Source organism: Pongo pygmaeus, chromosome 3 (genome assembly GCF_028885625.2).
Source record: "Pongo pygmaeus isolate AG05252 chromosome 3, NHGRI_mPonPyg2-v2.0_pri, whole genome shotgun sequence".
Lineage (NCBI taxonomy): Eukaryota > Metazoa > Chordata > Mammalia > Primates > Hominidae > Pongo > Pongo pygmaeus.
The window spans coordinates 93710142-93735715 of record NC_072376.2 but is presented as its reverse complement, the minus strand read 5'-3'; the positions used below and the strand labels follow the sequence as shown (position 1 = coordinate 93735715).

General features: G+C 39.1%; 1 protein-coding gene across 6 annotated transcripts in view; it reads left to right on the top strand.

The window, feature by feature from the left end:
• Positions 1-25104, top strand: part of RASGEF1B (RasGEF domain family member 1B) — a 616825-nt gene extending 591721 nt beyond the window's left edge. For 5 of the 6 annotated variants that reach the window (XM_054485214.2, XM_054485213.2, XM_054485217.2 and 2 more), the window contains 10 exons: positions 3647-3862; positions 4353-4427; positions 6080-6175; positions 6290-6392; positions 9534-9613; positions 10985-11080; positions 16811-16906; positions 17581-17704; positions 19183-19255; positions 23719-25104. In XM_054485214.2, the coding sequence (XP_054341189.1) occupies positions 3647-3862; positions 4353-4427; positions 6080-6175; positions 6290-6392; positions 9534-9613; positions 10985-11080; positions 16811-16906; positions 17581-17704; positions 19183-19255; positions 23719-23743 (984 nt within the window). In that variant the 3' untranslated portion in view covers positions 23744-25104. The remainder of the gene's footprint in view (positions 1-3646; positions 3863-4352; positions 4428-6079; positions 6176-6289; positions 6393-9533; positions 9614-10984; positions 11081-16810; positions 16907-17580; positions 17705-19182; positions 19256-23718) is intronic. The other variant, XM_054485218.2, reaches the window with a different exon arrangement.
• Positions 25105-25574: the final 470 nt, after the last annotated feature.

Genomic DNA, 25574 nt, shown 5'->3' with positions numbered 1-25574 from the left:
CAGCAGTTCTGCTCATTGCTTCCCAGCAGGTACCCTTGTGTGGTACCCTGAATAGAAGTGGTAATTTCTTACTAAAGTATTTTCTGCAGGGATCCCGGGAAGGGGTGAGGAGAAGGTGCATGATGTAGGAATGATAACATGCATGGAATAGCAGCTGAGGCGTAGAATAATGAATATTTTTAAATGAGTTGTTGGCTTTTTTAAGTGAAAAGAACTTTCTTGTGCATGTCTCATGCCTGTGTTATCCAATAAATCCCATTCTGTGGGAAAATTTTAAAACATTTTATTTTTGATATATCAAGTAACATAGGAATATATTCACTTGGATTTTGCTTAAAAAGAATTCATACAAAGCAAAAGAGGCCAAAAAACTCCATTCAATCCAACTTCTCTCTTAAAGGTAACAACTGTTGTCAATTTTGTGTGTATCCTTCTGGAGCTGCTCCTATGTATACAGGTGTTCACAGAAAGTAGTGTGTATGGCTTTTGTTTCCGTGTGTGTTTACCTAGTATTCTTCACCCTGCTTGTTTTCTCTGTGTTATGTCTTGGAAACCCTTCCATGTCAGTGCAGATAGCTGTGTCTTCTTTCAGCTGCTACACAGTAGTCCAGTATGTGATTGGGCCATGTTTCTTTTTCTTTTTAAAAACTATTCTATTGGACACAAACAAGTTAAATTTGTTTATACTGAAAACTCAGGCGTTTTCTGAGCAAGACTTAGCAAAGAAGATTAAGTCCCTTCTTCATATCAAACTCTGTTTAGTAAAGTAGTAACATATAGTTGTGGGTTGCTCTTGTAAACAGGCTTTACTGACTGTGAAACTTCAACTTTGTAACATGTATTTTCTACTCTGCACTTGATCTTAGCCAAAAGGCTGAGAAGCGATTCTACTCTGGATAGTATATGCTATAATTAAGTATCTCCAAGAAGGTGTTTATTAACCATTCTGAGTAATACACTGGGAAATATTTGCATAAGTATTAGAAGTGGTATCTAACTCTCATGTAGTCATTTGTTATGACATTTGGGACAAAGGACTGAATAAAACATTTTAAGTTGGTAGATTTTGTTTGTTTGTTTGCTTTGTTTTTTGAGACAGATTCTCACTTTGTTACCCAGGCTGGAGTGCTGTGGCATGATCAGGGTTTACCATAGCGTCAACCTCCCTGGCTCAAGCAATCCTCCCATCTCTGTTTCCCACAAGTAACTGGGACTGCAGGTGTCCGGCTAATTTTTAAATTTTTGTAGAGGCCGGGCACGGTGGCTCATGCTTAATAATCCCAGCATCTTGGGAGGCTGAGGTGGGCAGATCACTTGAGATCAGGAGTTCGAGACCATCCTTGCTAACATGGCAAAACCTCATTTCTACTAAAACAAAAACAAAAACAAACAAAACAACATCAACAACAAAAAATTAGCTGGGTGTGGTGGCACACACTTGTAATCCTAGCTATTCAGGAGGCTGAGGCATGAGAATCACTTGAACCCGGGAGGTGGAGGTGGCAGTGAGCTGAGATCGCACCACTACACTCCAGCCTGGGCAACAGAGCGAGACTCTGTCTCAGTCAATCAATCAGTGAATCAATATATAAATAAGTTTTTGTAGAGACAGGGTCTCACTATGTTGTCTCAATCTCCTGGGCTCAAGGGATCCTCTTGCCTCATCCTCCCAAAGTGCTGGGATTACAGATGTGAGCCACCATGCCTGGCCATAGATTTTTACTGTAACTCAAGTTTATAAAATTAAAAGAGGAGGGGGAAATAGGAATGAGAGATTTAAAATAACCCTCAACTCATCCTTGAACAGCTTTGAATTCCAAAAAAGAGACATTTCCCTTGAGTTACAAACATATTAGCAAATAGCATTTTCTAAACTGATAACCTTAATGCTGTATGGAAGGTGGGATTTTTGTCTGTTCAATTTTTAAACACACAGATGTTTCATTAGTGATTTTAGGGTGATCCATGACTATAGAGAAAAATAGGGTTCATCTAATGGACCAGTTTAAAGAACTCAGCAGAATATACACTAACAAATAGAGAAGAAAAGGAAAAGAAGGCTGTGTATGCTTTTTTACACCTTGACTATGCGAGAATTAACCATTTCTAGATATGTTGTCATTCTCCTCATAAGCAAATATCTCTTCATTTGGGTTTTTGTAATATACTCTAATAAACAAAATTGCCTCTGTCAAAAAAACTATGGGTCTTATACTTGTAGGTAAATGCCACTTAGTTTTCAGATAATTAATCTCAGCAAATCATATTGTGGTATTTTTTTAAAAGCCAATGGAGCCATAAACATAGGCCTTTCTACATCTGTAGGTTTACTGGGGCCATCCTTCTTTGGAGATTTAACCTAAGGACCGTGTTAGCATTGAATCAGCCTGTGTGCCTTTCTCTGATACAGGCGTCATAATTTACCTAGAAGAATATTGTTTTGGAAATTTTTGGCTAGAAAAGGAAGACTAAATGGACTCTGCAACTTATATCATAGCTGTGCCCTGGGATTGATGGATTGTGAAGTCATTTCTTGATTTAACAAATGTTTTAAAAGTCAGGAGGTTGACAGTTATCTAAACTACATGCAGTGCTTTTTTAAACCAGTTTCTCTTAAGCATGAGGCTGTAGCATAATGAAGTAGCAAACAAAGTGGCACCTGGGAGTAGTGTTGCAGGGAGAATTTCCATGGGGAAGAGTTTCGTTGTGAACGTTAATAGTGAGTCATGAATGCAAAAGAAATGATTATGAGCCCAGTGGAGGTCAGATGCCAGAAATGAATATCCACTGCTTCCTCATGGTAATCCACATTTTACGTGTAAGTCAAGAAGGCGGTGGCTTACGCCTGTAATCCCCGCACTCTGGGAGGCTGAGGCAGGCGGATCACAAGGTCAGGAGTTCGAGACCAGCCTGGCCCAACATAGTGAAACCCCATCTCTACAAAAATACAAAAATTAGCCAGGCATGGTGGCGCATGCCTGTAATCCCAGCTACTCGGGAGGCTGAGGCAGGTGAATCGCTTGAACCCGGGAGGCGGAGGTTTAGTGAGCCAAGATCACATCACTGCACTCCAGCCTAGGCAACAGAACGAGACTCCATCTCAAAGAAAACAAAAAACAAAACAAAACAAAAAAAAGGTGGTGGTTAGAGGGGGTGAGTGGGAAGTAATGGTATATTTCTGTTAGTTAGCCAGACTGATGAGATTGATAGGACTAGAGAAATCAAGAGGGTGGCCCTAAAGAAAAAGCGTTAGGAAAAGGATGCACTGACTTTGCGATCAATGTATTTCAACCCACCAGAAGTAAACTGGTAGGTACATTTCTTTTCTGGAACAGAGGACACTCAGTTATACTTAGTACCCTTTATACTGGATTCCCTCAAGAGGTAATCTAAATTGTCACTGGAGTGTTTTCATGGCCCAACCTGAACTGTACTCTCAGTCGCAACCCCAAAGAAGAACTAAACCTTACAGGTTTGAAAATGCCTTATGCATGTGTCTCAAACTTATGCATGTGTCGTAACTGCCCTTAACCAAGTTTATTCTCCAATGTCCAGGTAAAATCATTTGAGGACATAGTCTCTAAGTTTGCATAGTGGCAAAAGCAGACATGCAGAGCACGGATGTAATTCTTCGCTTATTCCCTAGCAGACATACAGAAAGAATGTCCAGCAAATGATGCAGTGTCTGATCCGCAAGCTTGCTGCGCTCAGCCAGTACGAAGAAGTCCTGGCAAAAATCAGCTCCACATCCACAGATCGGCTCACAGTTCTCAAGACCAAGCCACAGTCTATACAAAGGGATATCATTACTGTCTGCAACGACCCTTACACGTTGGCCCAGCAGCTGACTCATATAGAGCTGGTAAGGCCGTTATCATCTTTGCCCTTTACAACCACAGATTTGCTTTGCTTTGGCAACCGGACAATATATTTGTCAGCAGTAATGTCACAGGAGAGGTCAGAATAATCCAAGTGGGAAATCATCCGAGAGAGCTGAAACATACTTTGTTTATGGATTTGAATATGAATGCTTCTGATATTCTGGGGATTCACTTGTAAATAAATACTAAACAAGGCTGAAGAGCAAAGAGTTTATTGACCTTCCTCACCTTCCACCTCTAATCAGTTTTTCCAAAACCTGCTCAGCCTTTCACTATCTTGTGGAACATTGACCCAAGCAGAAAATTGCCTCTGCACAGACCTTGAAGATGATGGAAGTATTTAGGGCTAAAGGCTTATTTTATAATCTTCATTAAAAAATGGGGGGTGGTGCCAATAGTCATAGAGGGAGTTGACAGTCCATTTCTTTTCATTTTCTTTAATACTGTTGACCTTCTGGGTTTGTGTTTTAGGAGAGGCTCAATTATATTGGGCCAGAAGAATTTGTTCAGGCGTTCGTGCAGAAGGACCCTTTGGATAATGACAAGGTAATCAGTCTGCCCAAAGGTCAGCACTGAAACCAAAAATGGAATTTATCAGTCTGTGATAGTGGGTATAAAGGACAGATGTTAGATCTATATTCTGTTGTAGATTTTAAAATCAGATTTTTTTTTTTCATCAGCCACGTCTGATTCATGGCAGTTTTCTTGAGCGAGGTCTCCAAGCTCCTTTATAATATTGCCCCATCACTAACTTGTAGCCTTTTCTTCCTCCTTATTGGGAAATTTAGTAAGACCTTTACAACAAGTAGATGCAGGCATTTGTGGTGATGAAAATAGGAGATGAAAGCATAATGGTTTTAGCAGATTAAGAATCTGCTAAGAGAGAAGGTTCTGCCCATAATTCAACAATAGCAGGGGCAGGAAAGACAGGATGCACATCCAGCTTGCTGAGCAAGGGGCTTAACTGCTTTGCCTCTTATTTTAAGGTGAATCTCTCATGAGAGGTTTATTGCCTAGGTGCAGCCCACTATGAAAGAAAATAATGCTGGGCATGGACTGTCAAGTCAGTGTACACATATAAGAAAATTTTTCATCTCCCAGTGACCTGGAAGCATTTTGAATTGTTAGGCAAAGACTACAACACCCGCTGCTGAAAGCCCCCTTCTGAGAGTAGGGGCAACAGCTGCTTTCCGGCCTTAGAATAGTGTCTCCTAATACAGGAAGTGAAGAATTTGTTTTGCAGTAGAAGGCTAGTGGACTCATTGTTTGTTTCTTTCTTTTGGAAGGAAGGAAAGAGGGGTGTAATTAGCCTCTTCAAGCTGGCCTTGAACTTCAAGATGAGATTAACTTTTTTGCCTTTGAACAATGTGTTACTCACCCTACTAAAGACCATGATGGTGTAGACTTCTGTTTATCTACTTGGAAGATACTTAGTTTGTTGCAACATTATGTTCTAAAATTTTGTCCTATGCTTAATTTTAAGAGAAAATGTTCTACTCCTCTGTACTCTTAGCCACTTTTTGCTGTATTGATTATAGCAGTTGGTATTTGCACTCCATCTGAGTCGGGATTGTTTTGGAATGCAGCCAGAATTCTTCCTCTGAATTGTGTTTCTGAAGATACAATCCAGACTAACTTAGTTTCTTGGGAAGAGGGGTAGGGACACTTTTTTTTTTGGAGGCCGAATCTCACTCTGCCACCCACGCTAGAATGCAGTCGTGCAATCCCGGTTCACTACAACCTCCTCCCGGGTTCAAGAGATTCTCCTGCTTCAGCCTCCCAAGTAGCTGGAATTACAGGCACGCACCACCGTGCCCAGCTAATTTTTTGTATATTTAGTAGAGACGGGGTTTCACCATATTAGCCAGGCTGATCTCGAACTCCTGACCTCTGGCGATCCACCTGCCTCAGCCTCCCAAAGTGTTGGGATTACAGGCGTGAGCCACCACGCCCGGCCTAAGGACACTTTTATAAATGCATCAGAGTACATTTCTAGACCTCAAGTGTTTCACTGGACTATCCTATTTCTGTAAGGATAATCAAGAATGCCAGTGGTTGTCTTTCTCTCTCTCTTTTGTTGTTCTAAAAAGCTTTCCTAATCCATAAACTGAGAATAAAGGCTCGTATTTCACAAAATGAGAGGCCAATACATTCTTTTTTTTCCTCTAACTCATCTGTTTACTTTGTTTTCTCTAAAGAGTTGCTACAGTGAACGGAAGAAAACACGAAACTTAGAAGCTTACGTGGAATGGTTTAATCGCCTCAGCTACTTGGTTGCTACAGAAATCTGTATGGTGAGGAAATGAATTTTCTGTCTCCTAGTTCTCAACATTATTTTTTCATACTTATTTTAGAACTGTTGGGCCTTCCTACTGGATAACTGCCCTCTATTGTCTTTTACTGTATAGCCTGTTAAGAAAAAACACCGAGCAAGAATGATCGAGTATTTCATTGATGTAGCTCGGGAGTGTTTTAACATTGGCAACTTCAACTCCTTGATGGCAATAATCTGTGAGTATTTTGTGGAGGATACATGTCATTTATCTTTACGAATCCTGTGAAATGACCCACAGAAAATTTGCAAATAGTATGGTTTTGTTAATACAGACTGCATTTTTTAATCCAGAGTTATTTGAGAATGTCCAAAATGCTTTAAATAGCCAAATGAGTGCAAGTATGTGTGTAATCTTTCTTAAGTATGCAAGAATTGTTGGAATGTTTTAAGTTAACCTTAGCTAAATATTCATCTACAAAGGCTTATAGGTAAGATATTTGTCTACATAAAGAGTTTTAAAAAGTATTTTGGCAGCTTGCATATCAAGTATTATAGAAATAATGATCCAAGACTAAATTATCTGATTCCTTGGACAAGAGAGTGGCCTAAGAAACTGGCACATTTTCTAACTGTTCAGGCTTCTAGTACTTATCACCCACAGACCTTATTACTCTAGTGTACAAACTCACTCCTCTATATCATGGACGTTTTAACATCAGAGACCATGTTTCTTTCCTTTCATTCTATAAATAGGTATGGTAACAATATGTCTTGGTTGTTCCAATTTATACTTGCTGTCTTGCCTTAATTATTGATAATAGCTTTTGATAATAGCTCTTTCATTAAAAAGTGTCCTAGTTTGTATGATCAATTATATGGCCATCTTACAAATTGTAGGTGGTCAATAAACATTTGAATAAAAGAATAGGCCGGGCACAGTGGCTCAAGCCTATAATCCCAGCACTTTGGGAGGCCAAGGCGGGCAGATCACGAAGTCAGGAGATCGAGACCACCCTGGCCAACATGGTGAAACCCTGTATCTACTAAAAATACAAAAATTAGCTGGGCATGGTGACACATGCCTGTAATCCCAGCCACTCAGGAGGCTGAGGCAGGAGAATTGCTTGAACCAGGGAGTTGGAGGTGGCAGTGAGCTGAAATCATGCCACTGCATTCTAGCCTGGCAACAGAGTGAGACTCCATCTAAAAAAAAAAGAAGAAGAAGAGAGTTGAGGTCTTTTTGAAGGATCAGTTTGAAGCTAGAGAGTCTACCAAATTTAATTCAAGAATCTTAATCTAATAAATTCTCCCTTCCACCAATTTATTGTTCCATTTTGTTTACATATCATTTCCTCTTTCTCTCCCCCCTATAAAAATACTGGCCAAGTCTCAGCTTATTATTTATCTGACTAACTCCATGAACATAGCAAACAGAAAGATTATCTGAATCAGGGACTGAAAGGCCCACAGTCTAGATAACAGATTACTTAATTTCCCTCTTCTACTAGTAAGAAAATGTCAAGGCAAGCTATAGCATCAGAGAAAATGTTTGTAATGCATACAGCTGACAAATAACTTGTATCCAGAATCTATAAAAAACCCTGCAAATCAATAAAAAGACAAGCAACCTAGTGAAAAAAAGGCCAAAAGACTGAAACAGATATGTCATGCAAGAAGATGCTGTATATTAATGGCTAACGAGTATCTGAAATGGTGTTCCACATCATTATTCATCAGAGAAATACAAATTAAATTGCAGCAAAATATTAATACCATTGCATACACTAGAATGACTGGAATTTTAAAAACTGGTTACACCAAATAGTGTTGAAGATGTGGAACAAATGGGGCTCTTGTTATACATTATTGGTAGGAGTATAAAATGGTACTACTACTTTGGAAAACTGTTCAGCAATTTCTTATAAGGTTAAACATATTTCTACCCTGCAATGCAGAGATTGCACACACCTACATATTTACTCCATGAAAATGCAAACACATGTCCACAGAAAGATTTGTAAAAGAATGCAGCTTTATTCATAATTGCCCAAGACTGGAAACAATCCAAATGCCCATTTACAAATGAATGGCTAAATAAATTGTGGCATATTAATACAATAAAATACTGTTTGGCAATAAAAATGAACAATTGATACATATAAGTAACATGGATTAATTTTAGAATCATTATGTTGTGCAAAATAAGACAGACACAAGAGTAGATACAGTATGATTTCATTGATATGAAGTTCTAGGACAGACAAAACCAATCTCTGGTTTTAGGCAGCCAGTGTTCTGATTTCTGTGGTGGTGGGGAGGTGACCAAAGAGGGTCCAAAGGAGCTTTCTAGGATCATGAAATGTGCTACTATATCTTGATTGGAGTGGTAATACATGGACTTACACATTAGTCAAAATTCATCTAATTATGTGTTTAAGATCTGTGTATTTTTTGTATGTAAATTGTACCTCAGTTAGGAAGCAATCTTCCACTTCTGGTCCTTAAAATATGAATGTTGCTGGCATGGAATTAATATATGTACTCATTTAGGCTAACGTGGGTTCCTTTTCTGTACAACAGCCACTGTAATATTTTTCTGAATAGTTATAGTACATAAAGTATCATTCAGGAGAGGCAGCATGGCTTGTTGGAATGAGTGTGGGTTATGGTGTTAGCTCCGTGTGAGCTTCCATGTCTGTTACTTGTTAACTGGATATCCTTGGGAAAATTTCTTACTCCCTGGAACTTTAGCATATTCTTTTAAGAATGTTGAGGGGATGTATGAGGTAATACACGCAAAGCATGGTTGACACATTAGTTTCTAGGTCAAAGATCAGCAAACTATGACCCGTGGGTCAAATATGGCCCACCACGGGTTTCTTTATGACCAGTGAGCTAAGAATGGTTTTTGTCTTTTTAAATGATTGAAAAAAATGAAAATAATAATATTAACATTTCTAACATGTGACTGTAATATAAACTCAGATTTCAGTGCACATAAACAAAGTTTTACTGGAACACAACCATAACCATTTGTTTATGTAGTTATCTACATAACTGGATGGTGGCTGTTTTTGCATGGCAGTGATAGTGTCTTGTAGTGATGACACAGACCATATGGACTGAAAGCCTTAAATGCTTACTCTCTTTCCCTTTATAGAGAAAATGTATTCACCTCTGCACAGAGTCAGTGGTAAATTTATGCTGTTTCTCGACTCAGAATTTGCAAAAAAAAAAAAGTGATAAAATTGGAGTTTGTTACTTACTAATTTTAGAATTCTCAGTAATGAACGTATTTTAGAAGTATATGTTTATGGTTTTTCTTATTTCTCTCTTTCAATTTTCCTTTTTTCTCCCTCTCTGTTTCAAATGGGAAGCTGGTATGAATATGAGCCCAGTCTCTCGACTAAAAAAAACTTGGGCCAAAGTGAAGACTGCAAAATTTGACATTCTTGAGGTATGTGAAGCTGATGTTTTGCTGTTAAGTAACACTTTATACCTGGAGAGTGGAATTCCTTTATGTGGTCTTGCCTCTCCATCAGACTACGACAGAGGAAAAAGCCCATCTATCTTTACAGACCCAGGGAAAGGAAAGTGGGTAGAGTTGGAGGGGAAAATAAATCAGGTTATGTACTGGTTGCTTTATAGGTAGAGATGTCCACTCTGGCGTTAATTGACTGGGGAAATAGTGACCTGTCAGTCATATCACCTTATATGCCAGAATGGAATTTTGGTCCTGAGCAGTTGAGAGCTTTACTTCACTGTGAGCCTGTTAGCTTCATTTATCTTCAGTGTCTCAGGGGAAGGGTTCCCCATCCCTACAGTAACATTTATTCATCATCCTGTCGACAAATTTAGCTGACCTGTGAAAAAGCCCTTCCCATACAATTCTGAGGATAGTGAGAATTGTGGGCCAGGCGCAGTGGCTCATGCCCGTAATCCTAGCACTTTGGGAGGCCGAGGCAGGAGGATCACCTGAACCCAGGAGTTCAAGACCAGCCTGGGCAACATGGTGAAACCCCACCTCTATGAAAAATACAAAAAATTAGCCGGGTGTGGTGGCACATGCCTGTAGTCCCAGCTACTTGCAGGGCTGAGGCAGGAGGATTGATTGAGCCTGGAAGGTGGGAGATGTAGTGAGCCAAGATCACACCACTGCACTACAGCCTGGGTGGCAAAGTGAGACCCTGTCTCAAAAAAAAAAAAAAAAAAAAAAATCACATGGAAGAGTATGTGTATTTGAATCATATTCATCTCAGCACTACCTTGGTATATCAGTGCTTTGAATTACTATCTTTGGAGATAATAAGAAAGTGTTCTCTTCCAAGTTTTCTCCCAAATTGGAAATTACCATTATATATATAATGTTATGATCTATTCATACAACCTAATACATTTATTTTCCTTCTTGCAAAATAATATGCTTCAATTATTTGTGCGTGATTTGTCACTACAAAGTGTTGGATCACTATACATGGCTAACCATCAACGGGCCCGTTGACCTTCAGATGCAAACAGGAAATTTTTCTGATGCTGGTGTTTGACTCTTATTAGTTTTACATCTAAGCTCAACAATTAGCCTAGAAAGAATGTGGTTTAGGTTTAACGTTATTGAAGCTGACATCAGCTCGCATAATTACACCAAACCTCAGGAAGGAAAACACTTGTGTCATGTGCATTTGTGTGTATGAGAAGGATAAATCATATTCCTACTGAGTTTCCTAACTTATTTTGAATTTTATATATAGCTAAATGTGTGATCTTATAAACTTCCTATAGAAGTTTACAATAAATAAATAGTTAATATTCTTCTCTCTTTTATCTATAGCATCAGATGGACCCTTCAAGCAATTTCTATAATTATCGAACAGCTCTTCGTGGGGCAGCACAAAGGTCTTTAACTGCTCATAGTAGTAGAGAAAAGGTATGCACTTAAAGTAGTGTCTTTCTTATGGTAGAGTTGCTGTGTTTTATGCTGAAATGCTATGTGAACTACTACACTGAAGTTTTTTTACTTTTTGAGATTTAAGAGAGAGACATGTGTACTCTAGAAATGATACCACTTGACACACAGAGAAGAATGCTACCAGAAAGTTTGTTAGACTGGATATTGCTGTGTTATTATTACATTACTTAAATAATTACTCTGTAGTGCCTCTTAATTGTGTTTCAAGCAATACATTAAGTCATATGTTAAGATGACTAATAGCATTAGAGAGTAATTTAGTTTAATGGAAAATAGACATTTAAGCTCTGCACAAGGTAGCTGACTTAATATAACCTTTCTCTTAAAAGAATTAGCTTACCTCCCATGGTTAAGTCATTTATTTTCAGAAAGTGGGTTAGTTGCTATAGCATTAGGCGTGCTGTTACTAATTGGATGATGGGGGTAGCAGAAAAAGTACAGGGGTAATGTCTGAGAAATTAATGGTCCTTTCTCACTCTACCCTACTCTTAAAACAAATTAGTACCATCCTGCATCTACCATATTCTTGATTCTGAGGGTCCTTTCTTGGCACATTTTGGTGTCATATTTCTTTACAGAGGAAGGATAAGCTGTTTCAACATTTGGCAGTCATGTTATTTGAGAAGTGAATACTTAGTTATGGTAACTGGGTTAATGAAGGTTGCTTGATGGAGGTTATTTTCGGTTTAGATTCCATCCATCTTTTAACTTAAACTGTATCTTCCACAAATGAAAGAAAATGAGGTAAAAAACATTTCACGGCTTCCCAGTCACGTCCCCTGAAAAAGCTTCAGACTCAGTGATCTGAAATAAAAATAAACACAAAACCCCACCTTTAATAAATGCTAACTTGGTTCTCAATCAGATCTGAAATATCAGTTCTAACAATGTTTGAGGGATATTGTAAATACTTCAAATTTTTTATTTAAATAAAGAAACTTATAAGATCAGAGGGGGTATGAAGCAGAGATGACAGTCTTACTGTAGCCTGACAGAGTTTGCCAGCTTTTAAGTTTTACTTGCTCAATCCCAGTACTCTTGTGATTAGATTGAGAAAAAAAATCTAATATGAGGTCTTTTAAGCTTCAAACAATGAGCACATGTGGGAGGATTGCAGTACACTGAAGAGTAAGCCCACTGAAGGGGCTGTACGTGGCCTCATTCACCTTCTCTGTGTTGCAGGGCAGGCAAGGTTCTCTCTGCATGGGCTTCAGTGAGGGCTTGGTGGGCTCTGCCCCAGGGAGGAGGCTGTGGAGTCATATCTGTGAGTAGGGAGCTGCATTGTTGGCCAAAGAAATTCTGAAGTGCAATCCCTCCAAAATATCTCAGTTGTGGAATTCTTTTTTCTACAAAAAGTCCCAAGTATTTACCCTTTACATCATTTAATAAATTATGTCTGCTTTAGTTTTGTTTTGCTTTAAACAGCTTCTATGTGAACGTATAAATTGTACTCTGTAGTTCATAAAACAAATGAAATCACAGCCATTCAATTATTAAAAAGTCAAGAAACAATAGATGCTGGCGAGGCTGTGGAGAAATAGCAACACTTTTACACTGTTGTTGGGAAAGCAGATTAGTTCAACGTAATTTACATAATTATGGAAGACAGTGTGGCAATTCCTCAAGGATCTAGAACCAGAAATACCATTTGACCCAGCAATCCCATTACTGGGTATATACCCAAAGGAATATAAATCATTCTGCTATAAAGACACATGCACACGTATGTTTATTGCAGCAGTATTTACAATAGCAAAGACACGGAACCAACCCAAATGCCCATCAATGATAGATTGGATAAAGAAAATGTGGTACATATACACCATGGAATACTATGCAGCCATAAAAGGAATGAGATCATGTCTTTTGTGGGGACATAGATGAAGCTAGAAGCCATCATCCTCAGCAAACTAACACAGGAACAGAAAACCAAACACTGCATGTTCTTACTCGTAAGTGGGAGTTGAACAATGAGAACACATGGACACAGGGAGAGGACAACACATAAGGGGCCAGTAGGGGGCTGGGGGGCAATGGGAGGGAGAGCATTAGGACAAATACCTAATGCATGTGGGGCTTAAAACCTAGATGATGGGTTGATAGGTGCAGCAAACCACCATGACACATGTATACCTATGTAAGAAATCTGCACATTGTGCACACATATCCCAGAACTTAAAATTTAAACAAAAAAATCACAGCCATTTAAAAAAATGCCATCTCTTTTTACAGTTGGGCTCAAAGGCTAAGAGTGAAAGCATTTCTAGTTAAATCCACCTTTTATTCAAGAAAATTGGGATTCTTGGCCAGGCGTGGTGGCACACGCCTGTAATCCCAGCACTTTGGGAGGCTGAGGCAGGTGGATCACCTGAGGTCAGGAGTTCAAGACCAACCTGACCAATATGGTGAATCTTTTGTATCCTTTTAAATCTCAAGTTTGTGTGGTCAGAGTGGCACATCTCTAGGTACCTAATAGAGAACAAACCAAATGTGTCTTCCACACAGCAGCCCTTAAATATTCTTTAAATAGCTGTTTTTTTTTTTCTGTAGGTACCTGTGTCTCCAGGTTTTTAACCATTTCTCTTATGATTACATGGCTTTAAATCCTCTTGCCATTCCAATTCTGCTCCTGTGAAATTACTTGGTCCTATTTATCAGCATTCATTTCTAGGTGTGGAACTGGCAAAACCCTTATGGTGTAGTTGCTGGGTCTCTGAATTAAGAATATTTTGAAAGGAAATTCGAAAATATTATTACCTGAGAAGTTCTCCTGCTAAAAACATCGACAAGACCTTCAGGAAAATGAACTTTTGCTTTGTCCTACTAATAATGTGTACATTCACTTAGCTTATGGAAATCTGAAGTCCTTATAATCTGATTTTCACTATATTAGATTTGTATAGGGGCTACAGATCTGAAGGGAATTATCCATGAATAAATGAGAAGTTGAAGCCTGCGAGGCTTCTTTCTTGCATACAGACATAAGGAACAGAGCAGTAAAATATCCTAAGTAAGATTATTTCTATTTCTTTTTCTATGAAAGAGTGATTGAGATAGTCAATAGTGGAGCATCTTGCAGGCAACCCTGAATGCAAAAATCATGTAAGGTAATAGCCTTTGCCATCTAGAATTTATAATCCAGCTATAGGCACCTGGTGTGAATTTATGAGAAGTTTAAATATCAATAAGAAACAGTAAATGATCAGCACCGCATGAATCTCACAGCTCAGCACCAAAGAATAGAGCACAAAAATAAAGTTCTTGTTGAAAAGCTGCTACAATATACAAATATTACATCTTGATTATAATTTTGTTCTTATTTCCCTGGGGCTGTCTTATGATGATGTATCCTTATTATCCTCTAAGTGCATATTCACCTTGGACACAGTAGCACAGAAGACAGTATGAAGATGAATGAATATGGCTATCTTCCAGTAAAACTCGATGGCCACTGTCATTTGAATTTCATATAATTTCCATGCCTCTTGAAATATTATTATTTTGATTTTTTAGCTACTTAACAAATGTAAAATGTGTGACTCCTAGGCCATAAAAAAGAGGCCTGAGGGCCACAGTTTGCCAACTCCTGGCTTATACTACCCGGAAATTCTGAAGCGAAATTTTTTGCTGTTGTCTGGCAGCATCCAAAGTCCAGCATTTCCATTCACAAATAGTCTTTCAAAGAAGCAAGGTTCAGTTGTACTTTTACTATTGTTACTATGCTGTTTAGTTCTAACATAGTGGAAAATAGCTAATCATATTAGAAGGAAAAGTAATGAGATCTTTACTAATTTGGCTTTAGAGACTGTCAGAGATAATAACAAATGATTAAAAGTATGTTTAGGTGAGATGTCAAAAGATGTCAAAACGGAAGATTCATTTTGGTTATTTTCAGAAATCAATGAAACAAAAATAATCAAAACTTGTTTTTTAAATGACTTTGGTGAAAATCTGAATTTTTCCTTAGAAGGGAATTGATACTTAATATTTTTATGTGTGAGCCCAAAAGTATGTTTTCTGTTCACTCAATATAGAAGTACCACCTGAGTCATAAGCTTAGGACACTTCAAAGATCTGACCTTGGGGAAACAAGATAGGCCCATGATTGGTGTTTAGTGGATTCTTTACATTGTAGGAAATTTAGAATCTTTAAAAATATGTTGATATTTGAGAGAAAATGGAAATTACTGTATGTGAGCCTTTTTCTCTGTTTCTTGTAGGCTTAGTATGATTTGGGGTACTTACTGAGAGATTATTGCTTTAGGTTAATTAATTAAATACCACCTCATCAAGCCAAAGAATTCAGATGGGAAAGTATTTTTAAAGGTTTATTGTTTTTAAACAGCTATTAATTTTAATTTATACATTCATATTTCCTCCTTCACCTGGGGCACATTTGTCTCAAAACATATTATGCAAGGTACTTCTTAGGTGATTTCCTATGAGAGCAGGTGCTAACTTGTTCATCATACACAGGCCAGGTTTACAATAGAAAGTTTGTAGCAACTATTCTAAAACCTTGAACTCTCACATTATCTTGAGGAATGTCTTCAAGAAGAAATAAAATGTTTATCTAAAAAAAAGTTTATCTTAATTGTAGACATCTAAATAATAAGCAGTACAGCTTCTAGCAGGGAGATGGGTCATGCATCTTAAAATCTTGGTACATGGCTGGGCTTGGTGGCTCGTGCCTATAATCTGGGCACTTTGGGAGGCTGAGATAAGAGGATTGCTTGACTTCCATGAGTTCGAGACTAGCCTGGGCAACATAGTGAGACTCCATCTCTACACAAAATTTTTAAAAATTAACTGGGTGTGGTGGCACACGCCTGTAGTCCCAGGTATAGGAGGCTGAGGCTAGAGGATTGCTTGAGCCTAGGAGGTCAAGGCTGCAGTAAGCCATGATTGCACCACCGTACTCCAGCCAGGGTGACAGAGCAAGACCTGTCTCTTAAAAAAAAAAAAAAAAAAAAAAAAAAGGCTGGGCGCAGTGGCTCACACCTGTAATCCCAGCACTTTGGGAGGCCAAGGTCAGGAGATCAAGACCATCCTGGCTAACACAGTGAAACCCCATCTCTACTAAAAAATACAAAAAAAAAAAAAAATTAGCCAGGCGTGGTGGTGGGCACCTGTAGTCCCAGCTACTCGGGAGGCTGAGGCAGGAGAATGGCATGAACCCGGGAGGCGGAGCTTGCAGTGGGTGAGACTGCGCTACTGCACTCCAGCCTGGGTGACAGAGAGAGACTCCATCTCAAAAAAAAAAAAAAAAAAAAAAAAAAATTGGTGCCTGCAGTGATAGATATTCTATTAACATTTTGCTAAGGGGTTGGTTGCTAAGTGAAAGGCAAGAGTTCTTTTAGGTATTTTTTCTTTCATAGTAGCTAGAGTTTTCAGATTTTATTGCATATTACTGCAATGAGAAAAATAGGAAAAATTGTAATAAAAGTACTAACCTATTCACTTCCCAATGCTGCTTGTCCTTGCTGTGCTTTGGTTATAAATAGCAGTTGTAAGCAAAATTATGTAAGGGAAGAAATTGCTGTTGTGTAAGAAACAAAACACTGTACCTTAGTTCTTTGTGGCCTTCCGTGTAATCAGAAGTTAATGTTGTTCATTAATCTTGCGTATTTTTATGAGAGGCTAAATATTTGTTTGCCCGGACAAACCAGAACCTTTTGTTTCCTCTAGATTGTGATACCATTCTTCAGTCTCTTAATCAAAGATATTTATTTCCTCAATGAGGGTTGTGCCAACCGCCTTCCCAATGGCCATGTCAATTTTGAGGTGAGTGTGATAAAGTAGGATACAAAAATCCGAGCACAAGGAGAGGGGCAGCTTCTCCAGCACCGCATTCCTGGCCAGGCAGCCAAAGCCAATTCTGCAGTTTCAGAACAAATTATCTCTTTCCATATTACTTTGAAAGAAATTAACAATACCAAGTAGAAGAGAGTAGCTGAGCCATTATGATGATGATTATTACTATTTGAGGGAACTTGAGAAAATTTTTATACCTCACAAATAGATTTTATTAAATTAAGAAAACTATATAATTCAGAAGATTAAACACCAGAAAGTAACTGCAGTAGCTCACGCCTGTAATACTAGTCCATTAGGAGGCCAAGGTGGGAGGATTGCTTGAGGCTAGGAGTTGGAAACCAGCCTGTGCAACAGTGAGACCCTGTCTCTACAAAAAATTACAATATTAGCTAGTCGTGGTGGTTCACACCTGTAGTCCCTGCTAGTAGCAGGGAGGCTGAGGCTGAAGGATTGCTTGAGCCCAGGAGTTTGAGGTTGCAGTGAGCTATCATTGCACCACCGCACTCTAGCTTTGGTGACAGAGTGAAACCCTGTCTCCTTAATAAAATAAGAAGGAATCATTTCAAATGGAATTGCCTCTCCCAAGCTCATAATTATCTTTTTATGATCACCTTTATATTCTTTTTTTACTTATCTTCCAGAAATTTTGGGAACTGGCCAAACAAGTGAGTGAATTTATGACATGGAAACAAGTGGAGTGTCCATTTGAGAGGGACCGGAAGATCTTGCAGTATCTGCTCACAGTACCAGTCTTCAGTGAAGATGGTAAGGCCATTCAATAGGAGCTACCACTAGCATCCCCAAATCCTTTATTTAGGAAATTAGTATAGAAATGCTTGGTTACTCATATAGTAATGAGGCCTGTCCTCTGATCTGTTCCATGTTAAGTGTTTTCTGTTTCACAGAAAATGTATGATTTGTCCCTAAAATATTTGCACTTAATATTCACCTATAAACAGTATGTTTCTGTGTTTAAGTATTCTTTATAATACCAGATTTGCAAAGCTATGGGCACAAATGGGGTTATTGAAGAATTTTTTTTTTCTTGTTTGAGCTTACTTGAATAGACAAAAGGTGTTTTGTGGTATGTTGATAGTCAATGTAATTTGGAGAAAAAAAACAAACACAGTAAATTGCTACCCTCTGCTGTTTAAAAAAGTACTGGAACATTTTGACCTGTTAAAACATTAGGGAATTTGAAGCAGAAAAAGTGATTAGATACAGAAAAAAATCATCAGAAGTGAGCTCATAAAATACTTACAGATTTATTTTATTTTTTTGTTATATCCTAATATTACAGGAATTAATAGCACCTATTAACAGTTTCTCATAGTAGATTGATAGTATTTACAATAATGACTTTTTTTTTTTTTTTTTTTTTTTAAGGTAGCGACTCACTCTGTCACCCAGGCTGGAGTGCAGTGGCACGATCACAGCTCACTGCAGCCTCAACCTCCTGGGCTCAAGCAATCCTCCCACCTTAGCCTTCTGGATAGCTGGGAGTATAGGCATGCACCACCATGCCTGATTAATTTTTTTCTTTCTTTTTTTTTTTTTTCTTGTAGAGACAGGGTTTTGCCGTGTTGTCCAGGCTGGTCTCCAACTATTGGGCTCACATGATCTGCCCACAGCCTCTCAAACTGCTGAGATTATGCCACCACGCCCAGCCAGGAGAACATTTTGAATTAATATCACCTATACCAGAGGGGATTTGATTGTTTGTAATCTCTATAAAGAGGATTAATAACAAACTTTTGAATTTTTAAATGAAGAGTCTTTCTGATTTAAAAAGGAAGAAAAATATTAGTAGAATGGAAAATTGGCCTAGAAAACCTGGCTTTTTACCTAGTAAAGAGTTTTAAAAAAAAGAAAAAAGGAAAAAACAACTCAGGCTACAAGGAAAGAACTCCCACCCCTTTCTTTGTAAAGAACATTAAGTCTGAGTATACGACAGCATCATATATGGCTTACATTTTATAAGCTTTTTTTGCCTTATACATTCTTAGGTAATTAAGTGCATTTTTGGCTTAGAAGCCCTTGGGTTTTCATTGAGATGGTCAGTCAGAGGCAAAGTGATATTCTGTGTTCTTCATGAAACAGTGAAGCTTCTTGGTCATGACTTGATGTTTTGAAGAGTATTTTGCTATGGAGTTTGGCTCAAGTCAAACAAGGGATGGATGGTGGTAGATAATATATCAAGAGAAGGTTTTAATGTTAATGCACTTTCTTTTGTTTGATTGTAGCTCTCTACTTGGCTTCTTATGAGAGTGAAGGACCTGAAAATCATATAGAGAAAGACAGATGGAAGTCTCTAAGGTGGGTCTCATTCTTCTCATTGCTGCACAGGTCTGAAGGAAATTGGCTTTGTTTGAAGAAAGCCACATGCGTTCTATAGGAAGCTGCTGTCTATCTGTTCCAAGTCCTCTGCACTTTATCTCTTGTACACCAAATCTCTGTGGCTCAGAATTCTCACTACCATCATTCTGCTTTATTGTCTTTCATTTTTTTTATACTGGCAGATATACAGTGACTGTTCTTTTTCTCTCCCATTATTTAATAGAATGAGGAACTGAATGATAGTATGGTAAAAAAAAAATATGCATTGACTTTGTCTAAAATATCAGAAGTTCAGACTTTATTTCTGAAGAGTTCTTGTAACACTAAAATTGTATTTAACCTGAGATAAGGAAAGAAGTACTAGTAGGCTTTATAAAGTTGGGTTTGCCACTTTCCAAGTGGATCTCAGTCCCCTCTTTGTTTGAGAGAGTTGGGACTTCAAACATAATCTGGAGATTTTTCAGATTTACAACTTTTGCTATTCTATGAGTATTTTTGAAGAAAACTGGAATAGGCTTAAATTTGTATTTTAAGCATTTGAGATACTTTAATAGGCAAAAGCAGCCCAGGGTATAATATAATCAAACTTGTTATTACTATAGTCCTACTGAGAAACTCGGAATGTATACCTTTTTGTATTAGGGTTTACAAGCACATATTCTCTTATTTTTGTGGTCCCAGAATCATTTGAGAGCCTTCATTATACTTGATATTAGGCTAGATTTCATGAACCAGGATATCTAAGATATACTTGGTTTTGTGTGGTTGTGTTTATTCCAAAGGAAAGCTTAGGCCTTCTTTGTAGCTCCCAATGATGAGGGATAAGGTATGAAGGTATTGGAATTCTTATCCTTAGGATATCATAGTAATTGGTGAAGGATTGGAGATGTTTCCTGTATCCCCAGACACAAACATAAAGAAGGTTTGGCCAATGCCTAAAGCCATGGGATATAACAGGCTTGTTGGGCTGATGCCTATATATATATGTACAGGACTAAAATGCATTGACTAATTATATATATATAAATAAAATATATAATTTTGTGCCGGGCAGTGGCACATTTCAATTAAAATTTTGTATTACTCTGTTTGTATTAAAATATTTCACTGTGCTATTTAATATTATTCATGTGCAAAACATGAGCCTCAGAGTGCATATCTTGCTGGATAAAAGATTTGAGAGTTACTCCTTTTAGTTATCCTTTTTTGATACATTTTGCCTTCCATATGTCTCCTTTTTAATCCCTCCTTTCTGAATTTTTAAAAACAGTTTGGTGGGGTCCCTGGGTATAGCTTAACTTTTGTTACTTTTCTTGTAGATTTTTTAAAAAATTGGTAAGCAAATTGGCTACACATAAATGATATCTGGTATCTGCATTACCTGTGGTCTCCAGACATTTTAAATTAATCCAGACCTACCTACAAAATTACTTTCTAGTTCTTGTTATTTTATGACATATTAACTAGTGGTTAGATTGGAAAGGTTCATAAGTCAAAGGTTTGACTTTAAAAGCTAAAGATTGAACTGTATAATGTCTTCCCACGTCTGTACTGTTCACATAATATATGACATCTAACATTTGATTGTGAAATGAGAAAGGTTCCCTTGTGCCCCTCCCAGGACATGCGATGGGGGTGTGGTGTGGCTCCCTTCTTCAGTGCCCTGCTGCTCAAACCTCTAGAGGAGCATACCAATGGGCAGGCTGTGGGGCTCCGACCCCACGGCAGTGTCTAGGGGTGAATGTTTATAGCTCTTGAAGCCCCAGTGGGCCTGTATTACAAGGTGCTCCCTTATTTTGCCATCTATAGGTGGCTTGCGTTAACCAGCTCAATTAGACCCTCTACCTTATGGCAAGGACAGAGGGCTTTCTGTATCCCAGCATTCTTGCCTCGGTGTACTGGAAGAATCAGGTCGCGTATAGGCTTGGAAAATGAGTGCAAAGTTTTTTGTTTGTTTTTTTGAGACGAAGTCTCTCTCTGTCGCCCAGGCTGGATTGCAGTGGGAGGATCTCGGCTCACTGCAGGCTCCGCCTCCTGGATTCACGCCATTCTCCTGCCTCAGCCTCCTGAGTAGCTGGGACTACAGGCGCCCGCCACCACGCCCTGCTAATTTTTTGTATTTTTAGTAGAGACGGGGCTTCACCATGTTAGCCAGAATAGTCTCGATCTCCTGACCCCGTGATCCGCCCGCCTCAGCCTCTCAAAGTGCTGGGATTACAGGCGTGAGAGTGCAAAGTTTTATTGAGTGGAAATAGCTCTCCGCCAATGGGGGAGCCTAAAGGGAGATGTTTTTACACTGGAGTGGGGCCACTCAGTGGCCCAGACTCTCCTCCAACTGCCCCTGCCAAACTCCGCCTTGTCCCGCCAGTCAGTGGCCTGCCGGTGTGCTGGCGTCTGTCGGTGTGCCCATCTGCCAGCGTGCTCCCTCAGTGTCCTCTCGACGACCAGCCGCTCCTCAGACTGCCCCTGCCAAACTCCGCCTCATCCCGCCAGTCTGTCCTGCGTGCTGGCGTCTTTCGGTGTGCCCTGCCGGCGTGCCCTTCTACCAGTGTGCTCCCCTCAATGTCCTCTCGACGACTAGCCACTTGCGTCTTCTTTAGCAGATGTGTTCCTCATCACGTCCAACTACTTGTGGGTCTGTCTGCCGGGGGTCTCGGGTTTTTCTAGGCCCAGGATGGGGGCGTGGTGGGCCAGGGTGGTCTTGGGAAATGCAGCATTTGGGCAGGAAATGTCTGTCCTCACCTAGGTCCGTGGGGGTTGAGCCCTAGCCAGGGACCCACCTTTCTCTACCCAGCATTTCCCTTCTCCATTCCGTATCATTTAAAGGGACCGTGCTGTTCCCCTCCCAGCACTCCCATATCAATTGGTTGATAAGAAAGTTATATTCTTTGGTATAAAAGACAGTTTCCACGTTAAAATTGCTTTTTAAGGCGCTTTGAAGAACAGCTCTCATCTGTATTGGCCACACACTCTGCCTTTTCCATATCCTGTCTGTTCAAGCCACACACTCTGCCTTTTCCATATCCTGTCTGTTCTCATGGCCCAGCTCCAATGCCTCCCCCGTCCCTGGCCCGTTTTTCCCTGGAAAGAATTTCTCCAGAACTCATACACTCAGGAGGCAGTCTTCCTCTCTCCTTACCAGCCATGTGGTTTTGTGTAGTGTTTGTGGTTTTCTCTATTGCTATGTAAGCCCCTTGAGGGCAAGCACAGGGTCTTCCCCTAATGTCTGCCCCAGCTCTGGACACAGTGTCTCGCTCTCTATTACTCGTCAGCACATGCTCCTGTAGTGTCATTGAATGGTACTGGGTTATCGCAGGTGTTGGCCAAGGCATAGCAACCACGAAGAAGTTAAAACAAAATAAAACAGCTATTACAATTTACAAAATACATACGTTAAGTGGATACTAAGATTAAGCATAATCATCCCTTGGTATTTATGGGGGATTGGTTCCAGGACCTCCTGCAGATACCAAAATCTGAGGATGCTCTAGTCCCTGGTATAATAAAATGAAAGTTTCTGTTGCTGCTGTTTTAAGAAATATTCTTTTCTTGTGGCCATCAGTCTTACTGATTCAATAACACATAACCTGTTAGGGTAAACTCAAAATAATAAATAGATAGATAATACTTGAATATAGCCATATGCATCCTCTCTTATACTTTAAGTCATCTCTAGATTACTTATATACCTAATATAATGTAAATGCTATATACATAGTTGTTATACCATATTACTTAGGGAATGATGGCAAGAAAAAGAGTCTGTATATATTCAGTACAGACACATATTTTTTGTTTCAAATATTTTTGATCTGCAGTTGATTGAATCCACAGGTGCAAAACCCACAGATAGAGAGGGCTGACTATATTCTGGAATCATTGTACCCACCTGAAAACTTTTATACATTAGCTTTGAAGGCAGTAAGATATTTTTACATAGATGCTTTTCTTGGTGGCCCTAGAGCCATTCATTGCAGACACGTAGATTCATCAGTGGCAGTGACAAATACACCTCTGACGGCAGACACCCTTAGTGTCAACTATTGTTTAAACTCTCCCAATGTTCATGGAATGTGTTGTGAAGATGCTTATATCTACCAAGTAAACCCATCTGTGATAACCTATACCTAAAAGCTCTTTATCATTAATGATCTTTGCTTTTTTTGTTTTTGTTATAATATAAACCTATGCAAGATATAGATTTATCTGTTTAAGCTTTTGCCATCTCCATTAATAAATGTTTGTTTTTTTTTAAGTGACTAGCAGTTTTCCCAGAGAGCCAATAGGACTTAAAAGCTTGAATTTTTTTTTTCCTGGTTTAACTTTGTAAAATCAAACTTAAAACCCAGGAAAGATAAAATTAGTATTACACAAGGCATTTTCATCCTAGTTCAAGTAGTCTGTTACATTCTGTCTTAGGTTGTGTTGTTTTTATTACTCAGGTCGAGCCTCTTAGGCAGAGTTTAACACATGGGAGCTGCCTGCTTGCTGCTGCTGCTGCTTTCCTGCAGATCATGGAGGGGCTGGCCTTTGTTTTCTGGCATCTTGTACCACGGACACTCATGAAGACCTGCAGTCATTGGAGCGCCCCGGTCAGCAAAGCACGCAAGCTCGCTCGAGCCCAGATGGAGAACTTATTTCCTGCAGCTGACAGATAGACTCAGATTTTGTGAGACTGAAATGTTCACTGAAGACACTTGAGAAAGAATCCTCTAAAAATCCCGGCTCTGCACATGATTCATCTCCTGGAATTTCCATGTGAATCACAGCTCTGCACCTGGATGGAGTTTTCTTTTGTGTGTGTGTGTGTGTTTTTTTTTTATTTGGTTGAACATTTGCTGCTAATGGGACTTGCCCAGCTGAGTGCTGGCTCTGAGGAAGCCCATGTTTCTTTTGTTAACTTAAATGAAGAAAGGAGTGGAGGGAGGGGATCTAAAACCCCCCGTTTAGATCCCAGACCTCAGCTCAATCAGTATTGCCAGAGAGGGGTAAGACTGGTTGAAAGTTGACTGCGGACTTTGTTTCCCCTTAGTGTGTGCTGTGTTGTAAATTTTTCTCCTCCCTCCTCCTACAAGGTTTTGAGTTGGCTGCTGGTTAGCAAACTCCTTTTTACCCATATAAGTTATTTAATATAATAATGAAGCTCAACACTGTGGTAGGAAAATAGCCACTAGAAAGAAAAAAAAAAGCAGAGTTTGTCATTGGACTGCTTAACATGCTAGAAGGAGTTTTTTTTTTTTTTGCTCTTCTGAGCTGTTTACAACTGACCACTGTGTTCCACAGATGTATTTTTCAGTAGCTTTTTGTTAGCTTTCCATGATGCCTGTTATTTTTCTCTTGTAAATTTAAATGAGCTCACTTTAAGGATCTTGGGAAAACCCATGGCATAATTACAATTTATTTTTTTTTTAACTGACTTTTCATTACTTTTGGGAGTCTGTTGGTAACTAAAGATGTCAACAAAGAATAAATTGGAAAAGTTACCACCCCCCCCCCGCTATAGCAGTAAACAAAACAGATGAAAAACACCTTGCTGTTAACTCAATGGTTGATCTAATTGTGAAATCGTTCACCTTGTTAAACATCTAAGTAAGTCTGTAGTCGCTCTGCGTAAACAGCCATTATATTTATTTACTCTAGAAGAAACTGTAGAGTAGTAATTCGTGCTAATGAAAAAAACAAAATACCACGTTCAAAACAGATGTATTTGAAAACTTAATGACATGGTTCCAAAAACTAGAGCATGTATGTATGCTGTGCATCATCTCAGCAGACCTAAAATATCCCCAAGTTGTCCCTTTACAGCCATCAATATATTTTACACTCTGCGGCCAGGAGTTGTGGCGTCTTTCTTTTCTTTTATGGGTGGAATTGTTGGGGGCGGGCATGGGCTATAATCACAGTGGATCAGTTCAAGAGACTGGCTAAGAATGTATCTGAGGAAGTTGCCTTAACAGTTTGTGCATGGGTATTTATTTTTTAAAAAAGAATGATAGTATTATTTGCCAGGCATTTTCTAAGTGTTTAGCATAGATTCATCTCTACTTATTAGGGGTGGAAATAATAATAACTTGTACAAGGCCACATAGCTAATGAGAGGCACAAATACTTGAAATGGGCCTTCTAATTCGAGACCCCAAGCTTTAAACCACACCACCACAGCATCTCAAACTTCAATATCCTTGCAAATAACCCGGGAATCTTTTTTACATGCAGATGCAGATTCTGTCGGTCTGGGATGAGGCTCAGGGGATGCTGATGCTACTGGTCCTGGGATCCCGCCGAGAGTAGGAAGGCA